The 16,061-nt window shown below is 29.2% G+C and overlaps 1 protein-coding gene across 1 annotated transcript; it reads right to left on the bottom strand.

Moving 5' to 3' along the window:
- Window positions 1-13,133: 13,133 nt before the first annotated feature.
- On the bottom strand, window positions 13,134-15,536 carry LOC118055461 (probable indole-3-acetic acid-amido synthetase GH3.1). The gene is made up of 3 exons (XM_035067377.2): window positions 15,132-15,536; window positions 14,908-15,009; window positions 13,134-14,785 (listed from the first exon to the last, which is right to left on the bottom strand). Exons 1-3 carry the CDS (start codon window positions 15,449-15,451, stop codon window positions 13,417-13,419), a joined length of 1,791 nt encoding a protein of 596 aa, XP_034923268.1. The 5' UTR covers window positions 15,452-15,536; the 3' UTR covers window positions 13,134-13,416.
- Window positions 15,537-16,061: the final 525 nt, after the last annotated feature.

Genomic DNA, 16,061 nt, shown 5'->3' with positions numbered 1-16,061 from the left:
TTTTTTTATTTTTATCTTGCTTTTTCTTTTGCTCCCAGAAAAACTTATTCACTCTCAAATATCCATTCATTAGAAAATTAAGTGAAAAAATTAAAGCACACCAATCTTGATGCCTTAATAGTTTTGAATTGGGTCACATGACTTGCATGGGCATACATGTATAACATGAGACTAGCTTATTGTTCATGTTATGCCAAAGAGATCGAAGCAAGTTTTTTTTTCAAACACCAAAACAAATTTAGGTATTGTTAATGTGTCTTCTATATATATTAATCATTAATTTAAAATCACTTGCATATTGATTTTTTTTTTCTAATATAGAGATGGAAACATATTAGATCTATCTAGATCAATCCAGATTGACATGCAAGACTTGTAGGGATAATCTTGAAGAAAATAAATTAGAAACTAAAATCTTCAACTAACTCAATATTGAAGGATGAAATTGATAAAAAAAAAACTCTTTTAAAAAAAACATGTGATCTCAAGTCAATCAACTAATCTCGTGAAGCAAGTCATGCATGCTATCGGATTCAATAAAAATTTTATCTCATAAATTATTTTTCATTAGATAGATTTATATAACAATAAAGCACATGAGAATTTTTTATATGAAATATTATATAAAGGAAAAAAAAACCATCACATGCGTGTTGAGACTAAGATAACAAAAGCAAATGATTGAAAACAAACGATCAAATTGTATTTTTTTTTTTTTTAAGTTAAATAAAAAAAATAAATCATCAATAACAAAATAATAAAATTGCATTATTTTTCTTTTAAATTAATGGACAAAAATTGCATTAAGAAAATAGACTAAATATTATGGCTTAACCTGTCGAACTCACGATCCGTCACATGAACTCTACCGCATTTAATATTTTCTTTTCATAAATCTATAGTTAACCTAAATATACTAAAAAACAAAAACAGCAAAAAAAAATCCCAACACCCTAGGCCAATGAAAGGAAGAGCACATGCATGTTGGCTTTTCATCCCATGATTTGGAGTGAATTATACTTTACCTTTGTAGTTTGAAAAAATTATATTTTGCCTTTTATAGTTTATAATTTGGATAATACTTTACATCCTTTTAAAAAAGTCAACAAAATTTGTCTAAATATTTACAAGATTCCTATTATTTTTTAAAAAATAACTACAAAGACCCTAAAGCAAAAATATAATGAAAACTATCACTCCAATTCCCCCACGCTTTTACTAGCAACAACAAACATCATATTTTCATAACCAATAGACACCTTTTCATTTCCATCCATTGCTATAAAAAAATTTATAATCATGCCCCAACCTTTTCAAGTCTTTTTCACCAATAAATTTTAGTCATTCCCAAACCTTTTCCGACTATTGTCACAAATAATTCTCAAACCTTTTTCAGTTCCTATGTAGCAACCTTAACAATTTGATACATTTTAAACTTTATTTCCTATAAAAATTTCTATTTTTTGGTGAGTTTTTTTTATATAAGCTTAGTTCTATGAGAATTTTATCAAAATTTTGGCAGAATCTCTCTTATACTAGGAAATCCCAAGTTATCAATAAAATACTCGTAACACTTTAATATACTCATCACACATGCAGCTCAATCATTGTTCAACCATCCTGGACTCACCATTTCGCAACACATGTAATCACAATCATTGCAATTCATTTTTATATCATATCATGCATTCAATTATAATGTTCAAGATTCAATTCAAAGATCTATAACTATAAATTATATGGTACTATTAGTCTAAGCAATGACAAAAGGGCATAAATACATCATTATTACTACCACAAATAAGTTGAAGTTTTAATTACATCATTTAAGGGAAATTAATATTCAGTTACAAAAGGATAATTATTATAATCCTTTACAAAACTAACAAAAGATCCCTAGATAATAAATGTCTATTGTATTGTTACAATACTTCATTGGTCACTTGTCTATTAACAAAAGATCTTTATGTCCATTACCGAACTTCGTTCCAATTATTAAGAACTAGTTTCTTCTATCCTTTTATCAAGCATTAATCCCATCACTGTGACCTAGTTTCACGGCTCCTTACTTGGCATTAATCCCATCAACATGAAATTACATTCTTCCTCTTTATATACTTTTCAAATTAAATATACAAAATAACATAACATATCGATCAAAAACATTATAACAACAATCTAACAAAAAAAATGTTAAGGTGTTGAACACCTACCTGCAGTTGAAGATTTCAGAGTTTCTCCTTGTTGTTGCATAGCTCCCAGAGCCTCTCTTGTATCAATATACATATCAAATTTTCTTAATATATTCGTTACTAAATAAATTGTCAAATCTAAATATTTATCTAACAATTTAAATTAACCAATTTCAGGCCATTCATCATAATCAACTCTTAACATTGTTTTGTGTTTTAATCATAATTGGAATTGTATAAATCTATTTTATGCATGGTTTATTTCTTTGGAAAGATAAAACATATTTATAAAATTTTGACGAGAACACTAAACCCAGTTCTGCCATCTAGACACCTAAAATCATAAATTACACCAGTATTTAGAAACTGCCTTGTAAATCTTGGTTTACACCTTTCTTTGATTTTTATTTCATATTTGGATTTTTAAAACTCTAATTTAAATTAGACCAGTTAAATTTTAAAACTATCATTCGTACCTATAAATTTTATGAAGGAACTTATTTCAAATTCTATCATCTTCAAACCCTATTTTCAACTAAACATCAAGGACAAGGTTGTCTTGTTTTTGTGTTTCTAGCTTTAGCATGTAAATAAATGTTTCCATGCAACTTTCCATCATTTATAGCAATCAAAACCACTTAATTCATTTTATATCATCCTCAATATGATTCTTTCACTCACCTAATCGAATTTATCCTTTACAATTAAAACTTCTTTTATTAAACCTTTATTCAATCATCACATATCCCAATTAGCATCATGTAATCATCAAAACATATACTTCAACATTTAATCTCATCAACCTATTTTTTTTCATAAGACTCTAGCAACTTAATCATTCAAGAAGATATAAAAAAAATTTAGAAAACTTAATTAAATAAGTTTGTTACCTCTAACAACCAAGAAATCAAAAGAGAATTCACAAGAAAACAAGTTCCTTTCACTCTTTATCTTTTATGACAAGCATTTCAATCAAAATTCAAAATATAATTCAATTCTTTTGAAAATCATTTCCCTATATAGAAATATATTAATTCAAAACAATTTCACTCAATAACATGCAATTATACATCAAGAACCTAAATCCCTTTTTAGTCAGCCACTTAGGCTCTTAAGGACCCTATATTTTTTTCTTCATCAATTCCATTAAGTTTAACACCAAACATAGCCTAATCTAACCCAATGTGATCAATTCATAGTTAATTTGAATTTTCCCTAAATTTTTCTATAAAACCTAACCTAAAATCTATGATTTCTACTTTAAATATTATTTGAATTGCATAAAATTGCTAAAATAAGTCTAAAACTTTTTATCAGATATTATTCTAGTCTTTAAATCGCAATCAGTCAAAAATTTTCAATTCTTCCCTTAATTCCTCCCTGCTGTCATGAATAGTATAGCCTCTCCCTTTGGTTTTCACCTCTTTTTTCTCTTGATTATATGCTTAAGATGTAGTGTGTAACAATTTTCATCAATCTCTTCTCAAATTTTTTATTATCCATGGTTTTTTTTTCCTAAGAATTTGATGGGAAATGAGGCTTTTTTTCTCTTCCCCTTTCTTTGCCAAGTCCAAGGAGAGAAAAAAAAAAGAAAAATAAAGCCCCTTTTATTCTATTTTCCATGGCCATTTACCTTTTACCCCTCAATGCACTTAATACTAATTTTCCTTTAAGCTTTTAATTAATTTCTTCTCTCCATTTATCAAGTGTCTCGTCACTTTTATTTAATTTTATTTTTATTTTTAAAATATCCTTCCTATTTTTTTATATTAATAAATTCCTTAAATCTTAATTTAACCCACTTTATTTCAAGTTAATTTGCATTTGACCTTTAATTTATATTTTTCTCTATTTTTGGGCTTTGAATAGGATATAATTGGGCCTTAAATTTCCTCTAAAATTGCAGTTATATCCCCCAACATGCTTTCTTCATATTGACAATTTTTTTTTTTATTATTTTTTTAAATAAGAGTAAATTTTGAGGAATAACCCAAAATTGGGTTATAACAATAATTCTGGCAATTAATTTGATAGTAATTAATTCAATAACCTTAATGGTTGCTAATAATTCCAGCAATCCATCTGATTGCCAATACTTCGATAACTCCTCACAATTACCCATAAATCTGGCAACTCCTATGTTCTATTATTCTAGTAACTCCTTATGGTTGCCCATAAATCCCCATAAATTCAACAATTCCTCTGACTTCAAATAATTTGTTAACCCCTCACGGTTATTTATAAATCCGTTGTTATTTATATTCTCTTGGTTTCTTATGTGTGTACAAACACATCTAATAACAGTAAAATTTGAAAATGCAATTATAAATATAAATTTCAAAATTTAAATGAGGTGAAAAACACATATCTCATGTTCGCAATAGCCCAACTCCTTCTACCCGAGCTCCTATCCTAGCAACCTCTAATATAATAAGAGAATTCCAACTCATTATAAACTTCATAAACTCAATGTGCTTAATGTCAAGACGCAATAAATTATTTAATAAAATCATTGCATGAAATAGTCCAGTTACTTGTAAACCATATCAAACAGTCCATTTCATTATCAATCAACGTATACTAATTTGTTTTAAATTCTAGTAAATTTTAAAACATCATCAATATGTTTACACTAACAAAATAAACATGATTTCAACATATTCTTTTAACTTTTCCCTAGTTAGTTCACCATTCATCATACAACAATTCACTTACCTATTTAAGTTCTCATTTCTTTTTCTCTTTTTTTTCCTTTGAGTAACCCTCATTTTTTAGTAGCAACTTCTCTTTTAGTGTATTTGAGAGTGTGGTAGCGGTTTCTTTTCAAAGTGCTTTTCATTTTAAAACACATCAAAATAATATTTTTTTTATTTTATTTTTAATATCAGCAGATCAAAATATTAATTTGAAGCAAAGAAATAAATAAATAAAATTTACATTTTTTTCAAAAGCGCTTAAGAAACTCAATACCAAATACACTAGAATCATCACATTGTGTAAGCTATTTATTCCTCTAATACAATTTCATCTGTTACTACAATTCACTTATAATTTCCTCATTTACAAGTTTATATCAAATATTTTCCTATTTTCACCTACCATGACCAGCTCCTCCCCTTCCAATAACCATAATTTTTTCTTTAATGTTTTTAGATTTACATATGCACACATTCAAGACATACTAATTTAATTCACCCTTAAATTTTTTTTCTTTCATGATTTGTTATGCATCATAAGACACAACCATGAGTTTTGTCAAATTTTGTTATAATATCATTGGTATCAAAACTATATACAAACCAATAATTCCAATTCAAACTCATTAAAAAACAAAAAAAAAAACTCAATTCATCCATAAAAAATCCTAAAGAGAACTTGAGAATTTTAACTCAATTTATCTACTTTTCATGTAAACTTGTTCAAATCAAAGGAGAATACCTTACCAAGACTTGTACAAGCCTTAAATGTGCTCCAAATAACTTCCTAGATTTTCCTTGTTTGGCCCTTTTCACCCCCTCTCCTCTTTTTTTTTACCACTTTGTACTTGATTTTTACTAATCTTCAAGATTTTCTCTCTAATTTCCACTTTCTTGTAGGTTCTTTTTCCTAAGTTTCTTTAGAATTCTATATAGAGTTCTCTCTTTTTCCCTCATTCTATTGGCCGCCCAAGGCTCCTATATATATATATATATATATATATATATATAGACACACACATATCATAATTTGATTAATTATCTTTGTGTCCCACTTTTCAACCTTTTATTTTTCTAGGTAAATATTTATTTGTTCAAAACATTTGTTTACACCAAATTCATTTTCTTAAAACCCTTTCACCATAATTTTGTTTAATTTCTCACATGAATAATTATTCCCACAAGATCTAATAAATTTATTTCCATCATTTGACTTATTGTTTCCCTCCTTAATTTTATTACTTTACTTCAGGGGTTTACATAATCCATGTCTAATGGATTTAGTTTTTTTTTCCCCTCAATCTCAACCGTTAAGATTGGATCTGTTGGAAATGAAGTTTCATAATTTTTTTTAAAAAAACATTATCCCGAACCCAAGACCCAAATCAAGAGTTTAACCAATTAGTTAAGCTGACTTGAGTTGTTGTTGTTGTTTTTTTTTTTTTTTTTATTTTTTAATTGATGTTTCTTTTGATTCCAACCTTTGTTGGAAATCATGCTTCATAATGTTTTTGGATTTACTTTCTATAGAGTTGTCTAGATCTCATGATCCGAGTTATGGTTTGGCTAACACTCGAGTTAACTTGGGTAGTTGTTTTTATCATTTTTAATTTTATCCTTAACATTGAGATAATTAGAAATTGACTTTTATAATTTATTATGATTTTCTTTTTAAAAGATTATCGCAGTCTCATTGTCCAAGTATAGATTTAACAGGTTAACTTGAGTCGATCCAATATATTATTGTCTCAATATTTTTTAAAAATATCATTTAATATATCACTGTATTAATATTTTAAAAAAGATTTTATTCAATATGTATTATATTTTGAGTCCATGATTTTAATTTATTTTTAACTCGAGTCAATCTAATATATTCTCGTTTAATAATTTTTTAAAAAAAATTTATTTAATATGTGTCATATTTTGAGTTCATGATTTTGATTTATTTTTAAAAATAATATGGCTCGGAAAATAATATAATAATCATACTAATTATGCTAACTCATAATCCGTGATTGATCTCAAAAACTTTATGCCAAAAAGGAAATGCGAGGAGTAAACCCCCACTTCTAGGTCAAGAACTTCTGTAGTCGAACTTTTCAATCTATCACGAATATGATTTTGAAAAAACGAAAAGAAAAATTATTCATCTTTATCGTTTGATGAATTGACAACTATGCTTGCTAATTACAATGCATCAGCCCTTTAGGGCCACCTCTTTCCGTGCTTTCCGTGGAGAGGCAAGCATATTCGCTTATTCCGAAGAAGAGATTTTCTCTTCTGCCTTCTCACTACTCTTTCTTCCTACTTTTGCAATGAATAATACATCATACCTACCTTGAAAACACTAACTTGCCTTGGTTTAGGCAGGGGCGTGTGTTTTTTCCTTTTTTTTTTTTTTTTTGTCTTTTTCCTTGCTGTATTTCAGAGCCCCATCCACTCTATGGCCTCATAACAAGATCTAATGATTATGTCATCAAATTATTAAATTGAAGGAAAAAAGAAAAAAATACCTCTAATTAAAGTGTATGTAATCTAGTTTGAATACCTACATTAGTAATAATAATAATAATAATAATAAATATTCTTTAAATTTGAGTGTGGTAGTAAGAGAGAAAGGTAACAATATCCATTTATATTACTTGCTTGGTACGATTAAGGGGCCTTAAATCTTAGATTTATTGATTCTCTGAGCTTTTATCCACCTCATTTCCATGGCAAATCTATTGGCAGACAGTCTGGATAATTCACTGGAAAGGCAAGGAATGAAAAGTTGAATATAAAGTGAAAGTTATTTTTAGAAAAAAAAAAAAAAAACATGATGAATTGAAAAGAGAAACACATCCACAGTAACTCTCTCGATAATATTATTGTAAAAATATTATGTTATCATATGATTTGTTTTTTTTGAATATCACAATAATACCCTTTATAATTAATGTTGTCAGTATATGCTGCTAAATTTTTTTATTAGCATATTCATGCATGAATTTTACCATTAAATTCAATAACATTGTATTTAAAATTTACATGTCATCTAATTATTTACTTCTTTTTTTTTATTGTGATTTATTTGATATATATTGTAAGAATATTCTTGTCGGTTTTTATCAATAGATTTGATGATGATAAATTTGTTTATTAAATATCACTGTAATATATTAATAAAAGAATTATATTGATTTTGATATTTTAATTTATTAATTTTTTAGTAATGATAGACAGAACAGGTGTCCAGGTTAAAGTCTGCCTCGTGAATTTCAATAGCTGCCTTTAGTGCCGTTGAACATCTATCCAATTATCCTAAGCAGACCAAAAAAAAAAAAAACATGAAGTGGACATCATAATGTGCAGCTGCTGTCGTGAAGCAGGGTTTTCATTAAAAGTAAAGTAAATATCCTCTTCAAAATTTTTAATATAGTAGCATAAATAGAAAATTAAGAAAATCTTAATAATACAAAACATAAATCAAAATAAAATTATATATAATTCCTAATTTCCTAAAAATCAGCTGTTTTATTGAATAAAGCTAACGAAATCTTAAAAATATATTGACAATTAAATAAATATTATAATAAAAATAATTAAACATACTTTTATTTTTCTTTTTTTTCATTACTTCCTCAAAACCAAATTCTCTCAATAATTAGTGGTTATTTTTTTTTTTCATACAATCTTATAAAAAAAATTAATGATTATTTTTCACAATTTTTTTTTATTATTCAAAAATTGTGATTCTCCATATAACTAGTTTACAAAAAGTAATGATCATTTATCAAGAAATTTTACCATAATAGAGGTTTCGATGATTGATAATTAATCAATCTAACATTTATAGTTTTCAAAAAATTTATAGCAATGATATTGAAATTGAGTGAAATAACACTAACTGCTTTGCTTTTCTTTTCTTTTCTTTTTTTTTAAAAAATCAAAACTATGATAGATTAACATTTAATAGAAAAAAATGTAATTTATTGATTATTAATTTATCATCTTTTAATTTATATTTATTTTTTATTGATTATTTTTTCAGGTAACATAGACAAATCAAATAATTTGCTTGATATTATTATTTTCCTTTTAAAATTTATAGTTTGATTTCGAATAACGAAAATTAGAGTTCAAAATTACGTCATTGTAATCAGTATTATGAACTCATTACTCAAAATTAAATACACTTCCAGTGTAAATTGCTTGAACACCTCTTGATTTCAATTTAAACCCATAAAGAAAAACACGAACACGCATGATATTAAATATTACAAAATGTGTATTAATTCATTTTGATTTTCTAAATTAATTAAAATATTAAAACGGGTTTTCTAAAGCTAATTGCGACATTGTGTCAGTAATTATGCTAGTATATGCTAGTATAGAATATAACAAATATACTAAAACAGTAGGACGACTATAACAATGATTTTACTATAGCACTAGATACATGTGAGTTATAATAGCAAAATTATTATTTTACCCTTTATTCAAATAACTAGCGGCCTTGTTTAGGAGGGCATTAAGGTCCTTTTGTTTTATATGAATAGTTAAAATACTAAAATTCCCTTGAAGAAAAAAACGTATATGCCTTTAGTTCATGGGTATTAAAGGCTTTTATATTTTCTATTACGGTTAAATTACTAAAATGCTTTTTAAATCAATAAAATCAAAGCTTTTGGTAGAGAGATATTTATATTTTTTTCGAAGTTATTTATTTATTTTTGTTTTATCAAGGACATTATTGTATTTTATAATAATAAAATAATATTAAATTTAAAAAGTTATTGTTGCGTGCGTTGCACATATCACACCTACATACTTCGAGTGACACGTGCAACACCTCCCATTGGTTATAACTATCCATCCACCGTGTAGTTAAATGCATTGTAGCGTTCTTTTTCAACTAATACAATACATGTCATTAATGGTTGAGTGGTTTGTCTCTAGTGAATCTCTTCTTCAAATTCTTCTTCCTCCTTCTCTTTTTCCCTCTCCACTCATAAAAATCACAAATTAGTCTTTTTCTTTTCTTCTTCTTCTTCTTCTTCTTCTTCTTCTTTGTATTTGTGATTCAATAATTCTTTTTTTATTTTTTATGTTTTTCATTGACTCTTTAATAAAAGTTTTATTTCCTTTTAATTTAATCCTTTAATTCCGATTTGTAATATATTATATATTTCAATTTGGACCTTGTTCTCTTAATTTCTGATTTCTTTAGTCTACCCTTTTATAAAAGTTTTTTTTTTTTTTCTCAATGTCACCCTTCAATCCAAATTTAGTTAGTGTTATTGTTTTCAGTTTTGTCCTCCATTTTTATTTTTTTTTTGCTTGAGTTATTTTTTTCTTCAATTTAACACTGCAAACAAAAACTTATGTCCTTTTTTCTTGTAATTTCTTTTTTTGTCCATTTTCTTTTTGTATAAGTGTTATTTCTTTTAAATTTAATCCTTCAATTTCAATTTTTCATATACTCTTTTTTTTTGTCATTAACCTTCGAATATCTTTTTTTTTTCCTTATCACTTTTATAAAAAGTTTTATTGGTTTTTAATCTGACCATTTAATCCAAGTTTATGGTGTGTTATTTTTTTCATTATTATCCTCATTTTTTTTAGTTATTTTTCTTTTCAATTTAACCCTACAATAAAAAAGAAATAGTTGTCCTCTAATTTACCTTTTATTTTGATTTTCACCCCATTATTTTAATTACCATTTTTTATATTAAATTCTTTTTAGTAGTTAATTCTTTTTTCCTCGTTATGTTCTTTAGAGTTTGTTGACCTGTCAATTTTTTTTAATTCAATTTCATACTCTCGTTGTTTTTTCCCAAGTTATCATGATTTTTTTTAAAATTGTCCAATTAATATCATTGCCTTTTCTTTTATCGTCTAGTTAAAATAAAACCAACTTATTAATCTCAGTTGGTGTTATAACTCAAATAGTTAATATCTCTTATTTCTTTAAAATGTGTTTCATTGTAGCAATATACATTATTTATTATGGATTGCTATAATGAAATTACTTATTTACCCTTAAATGAGAAAAAATTAGGCCTTGAGGCCAGGGTTTTGTTGGTCTTTTTTACCAGGGCATTGTTCATTAAAAGATTGGGAGTGTATGTGTCTTTTCCTTTTTTTTTAAATAATAAAAATATTATTTTACCTTTAAAGTCAACAAAATTTAAAATTATTGACCAAGGTTTTTCTTGACTTTTCACAAGTTTCTTAACAGTTAAATTACTTCTTTGCCCCCAAGATAAAAAAATTGTTGGGCTACTGGACAAGGGTTTTTTTTGGTTTTCTCATTGACCATGTATAGTACAAGTACAAGTACGACTTTAACCTCAGATTAGATAAAATAAAAAGTAGCTTTGTATTTAAGGCTATTTTTGTAAATTTTCACAAGTATTTTGTGTAATTAACAGGTCATGAAAAGGTGTTTTGATATTTGTTATGTTTACTTTTGATTATTTAAATCAAAAAATTACTGGCAAGTATTGATAATGTGTTAGTTGTGTGTCTGTGCCATTTATGGAAACAAATGTGACACCATCTAGTTGCTAAACTTGGCCTTCCGTTGTCTCATTTAACGTGTGATTAGGTCTTCTTCCACACAAGATGATGCGTGTCGGCTTGTGATGGTCAAATTTTCACCAGTGATCATTCCCCCTACTTTTCTCTTTCCTGACAGATAAATTACACATTTATCCTCTTTGTTTTTTGTTTTTTGTTTTTCAATTTTAGTCCTCATTCTTTTAATTTCTTATTCCATTCTTTTTCCATTTATAGTTTTAGTTCTCATTCTTTTAATTTCTTATTTCATTATTATTCCTTTTAAAGAAGTTTTTTTTTATTTAGTCCTTCAATTACAATTTATCATTTTTTTTTTAATTTCAATTCTCATTCTTTTAATTTTTTGTTTTGTTCTTATTATTTTTATAGAAGTTTTTTTTTCTTTTCAACTTATTCCTTCAATTATAATTTCTCAAATGTTTTACTTTTCATTTCGGTTCTTATTTTTTATTTGTAACTTTTTTTTTCATTTGCCCTATTGATGTATTTTTTTTCTTTTAATTTCATCCTTCAATCAAATTTTTTTTTTTTTTCCAATTCAACCCTTATTCTTTTGATTTTCTTTCTTTTGTTAAAGTTATTTTTCAATTCAATTCAACCCTCCATCTGAAAAGTTTTATTTGACCTCTAATGAATGCTTTTTTTTTTTTCAACCTTAATTTTTTTAGATCCTTTTGTGTAATTTTTTTTTTTTCTGGTTTCATCTTTGAATATTTTTTTTTCCAGGATTCGACTTCGTGCAATATTATTGTTCTACATTACTCTTGTTTTTAAAATATTGGTTTTGTGATTATCTTTAATTTTTTTCCAATAGGTTTATCACATTGTTATTACTTAGGTCACGAGTTTTATATGTCATTTTTTTAATATAATTTTTTTTATAATTATTTTGTGTTTGTGTTTGTGTTTGATTTTTCAAGATATTATTTCTAAAAATAAAAAATATTCATTTTTAAAAAATATTATTGATGTGTTGGGCCTCACATAATATTTTTTAAGAGAATGAGTTTATTCAATTAGTCTTATTTGTGATTATTTTTGATCAAGTCATGAGTTTTTTAGTATGTAGATTTATCTTTTATTGATTTAAATAAATAAGTTAAGTAAAAACAATCAAATATACATTAATATTTTATCTTTCTCAATTCTCTTTTGGTTATTGTTAACTATTTTTTTCATTTATTTATATAAATAATTATCATTTTATTTAATTAGATATTTGCATAATCTTTTTAATTTACACTTTGAAATTTTTATGCAAGAAAACAAATAGAAGCAGCTTGCATATTTATTATTATTTTTTAAAAAATGATAACCCACGAAGAAGCGCTGGTTAAATATATAGTATTATTCTATTCTTATGATTAATTAATTAATAATACTCATCCAACGCCCGAATCTCTACGGATGAAATGGTGATACTGTAACTTCTTGCTGTAACATTTCAGACTTTTCCTTTTTATCCTTTCACTTCACTTTCCTGGGAGACCCACAGAACACTGAACAAATTATCCAGAAGAGGAGCATATATATTATGGTCTTGCTCTTTTGCTCTAATAGTCTTCTATGCTGCCGTTCCTGTCGGCATTTGCTGAATCGATCATCGGCATGTTTTCGCCCGCAAGAAAATGATATAAATATGTCAAAAACGATAAAAAAAAAAACTACATGGTCCATCGCATCTGAAAGAAACATTTCATGCACTAGACAAACATCTCAGTCAAGGTCAGATCATTTCCACAGGTTAGCTGAACCGAAACACAAAACCTGACCCTGAAACATCCTAGTCAAAATACCCTTTAACCTTTTGTCACAAAAGCTACTCCTCACTCAAATGAAAAAAAAAAAAAAAAACAAAAAAAACACACACACATTAAGAATTAATCTAACATTAATAAGTACTCTAATATTATTATTCTACACACCAATGGAGACTTAATTTTGGTCGGTGCCCAAAGAAATCACCTTCTTCTTTCCGGTGTCCAGTATGGCAAAGCTGGGCTGAAATGCTTGGATACCACCCTTGAATCAAGCAACTCCATGATTGGAGTAAAATTGACGCATCTTGGAACCTTGTACTGATTGATGGATGCCCCTCTTGAAATTGCATAATCCATCAGCTCCTCGAATGTACCATTTTTCACCACACGTATCTCGAGTGGTCCAATTGAGCAATCTGCAACTCGGCCTTGTCGATACACTGAGTTCAAACATTCTTCCATAGCAAGGCAACATTGGTTTAGTACTTCGTCACTAGGAGAGTTGGCTGGGTCTTTGACCAATAATTCCCAGTAAATCACATAGTGTCCAGGAATTGTCTTCGTATCAGCATAGCTAGTGTATTCAACAACACTTGTGTTGAATTCACGTAGAAGTTGTGATGCGTTCTCAACTGCCTTTTGTAACTCAGCTTCATCTGTTTTGTCCGAGTCAATACTAAGCAATACATTCTTCCTCCTTACGAAATGAAATTGAGGGGCTGAGTTGTGGAACCCGGTAACTCGAAGGATGTCACCAACTTGGTACCTGTATAAACCGGCATAGGTTGTGATCACAAGCTCGTATTCCTTACCCAACTCAACATCAGCAAGGTCAACAAGTTTTGGAGTTGAATCATGAGTGAACCCAGCAGGATCGTGGGGTAAAAACTCGAAGTAAGCCATATTTGGCATGATTGTGTAACAAACTTCCGATGGCTTGCACATTGGATTCAGGTTTAACCCAAAGTAACATTCTGATGAGGCATACATGGTGCACGCCAAAGGTAAACCACCACTATAGTAGTCGAGGGTAGGGATATATTGGGCCATGGCTCCAGTGACGATCACATCAAGATATTTGGTGTTAGGCCAAATTCTTGTAATGATCCCTTCCCAGTTTTCCTTACCACACTCCATTCTGACAAACTCTGCAAGCTTTGGGTTTGGCTTCAGAATCTTCACCATACAATCTTTGACGGAAGGGTCAGTTATTTCCTTGTTTAGCATTCCTGACTCGATATCACCAGCAAGTTCCCGCCAATGAAGTTGGAGAAACCTTATGGCACGGAGAAGGCCGGAAGCAAAGACTGCACCGACCCTAAGCACTTGTTCACGCTCTAGAAGGCCACAGAGCATCTGAGTGTACATGCTCTGGAATGAATCTGCACAAAGAATGGCCTCATTTGGGCTGGTGTACACATTGTAAGGATCATATGGACGTGTTTTGAAGTGGTCACTCTTGTAATAGCTCGTGAGCACCGGACGAGCCAAGAGACCCCCTGGGGTTCTTGTTTCAGATTTCACGAACAAGAAGTATAAGCCTTTGCCTTTGTCTAAGCCAGGCACGTACCTGTTGCATAAAAAGTGCAATTTTATAAGTAAGACTCACACATGCATATGAGCTGGAATTAGATGAAGCCCGCATAATTAACTTGAACGCGTTTATTGGGATTTATTTTTTTTGGAACTTACAGGTTCATTACTGGCATGAGTAAACTATACAGTAATTGGCGACGATCCAGCTCTTGTTTAATTGTTGGCATGAGCTTTCTTTCGCCAGCAGATGTCCCAGAACTACAAAATTTCAAGAAGACAAAAACTTAATTAGGCCAATAATCACAGTAGACTTTTTAAGAACCCAAACAGGCCAAATCAAGGAAACTTTAAGGTATTATATATGCTTGTATAAAACTCACCTAGTAAGGAATTCTGAGATGGGGTGAGTTGATAAGATGGAAGAGCGATCACCATTAGCAATTCGTTGGATTTCAGGTTGAAGATCATCGTATCTGATCATGGGTATTTTAGACTTAAAAGTCTCACGGTCAGTTACACCATCAAGGTTGAACCGTTTTAAGTACTCGACCTCAGCGTTTTGGGTCAGGATTTTAGCCAAAACATCCTCTTGAACTGAGTCAGTATTTCTAGTTATTTCCTCAATGAATTGAAGAGCTTTAGCATCTTTCTCACACGCTGGAGGACCCAAAGGTGATGAAAGAGCATCATCAACAGCCATGTAGAAAAAAGGAAAGATTTTTGAAGAAGAAAAAAGATTTGTGTTTTAAGAGAGGGATGGGGTGTGCTGCAGTAGATTTAAGAAATTGAGAGTTGAGTAGTGAGGAGGGAGGGAGGGATTGTTGGGCTTTATGTATGGGAAGCAAGTCAGTCAGCACTGGCATTACGTGAGGGAAAATGGTATGCCACGTCATGAGCCATGTAAGAGTGGGACCTAAAGGTGCAAAAGAGAGCTTGGAAGGAAGCTGACGGGTCTGTGTGGGACGGGAAATTTGGACACAAACAAACACTTGTGCCTTGACAAAATGTAGGGGTAATAGGAGACAAAGCGGGTCCCACAACTCGTAGACATGGCTAGAAATAAGGCAGGCATGTGGGGTTAGGTGACCGCCATGTCAGCGAAGAGTTGTGGGGCAAAATGGTATACGCGTCAGCCACCACGCGGCTGCTTTGGGGGCATAGATGTGGGTCATTGATGGTGACTCATTGCCGGCGTGTGAGACCGTTTTCACTTTTATATTTGCCTTGCCACATGAGACATGCTTTTAATTTTCTTCAGTCCGCGGTCTTCTTAGTTCTTACCACGTACCGTACATGTTCCTTTAAGTTTT

This window comes from Populus alba, chromosome 1, assembly GCF_005239225.2.
Source record: "Populus alba chromosome 1, ASM523922v2, whole genome shotgun sequence".
NCBI classification, from domain to species: Eukaryota; Viridiplantae; Streptophyta; class Magnoliopsida; order Malpighiales; family Salicaceae; genus Populus; species Populus alba.
Note: the sequence above shows the minus strand (reverse complement) of the source record. Positions and strands in the feature narration are given on the sequence as shown.

Excerpts from the sequence above, each read along its gene's own strand:
- LOC118055461 (XM_035067377.2), bottom strand. The coding sequence starts at position 15,451 with ATGGCTGTTGATGATGCTCTTTCATCACCTTTGGGTCCTCCAGCGTGT. Across the intron at positions 15,010-15,131 it reads ATCTCAGAATTCCTTACTAG|TTCTGGGACATCTGCTGGCG; the intron begins GTGAGTTTTATA and ends GAAATTTTGTAG. Across the intron at positions 14,786-14,907 it reads CTCATGCCAGTAATGAACCT|GTACGTGCCTGGCTTAGACA; the intron begins GTAAGTTCCAAA and ends TTTATGCAACAG.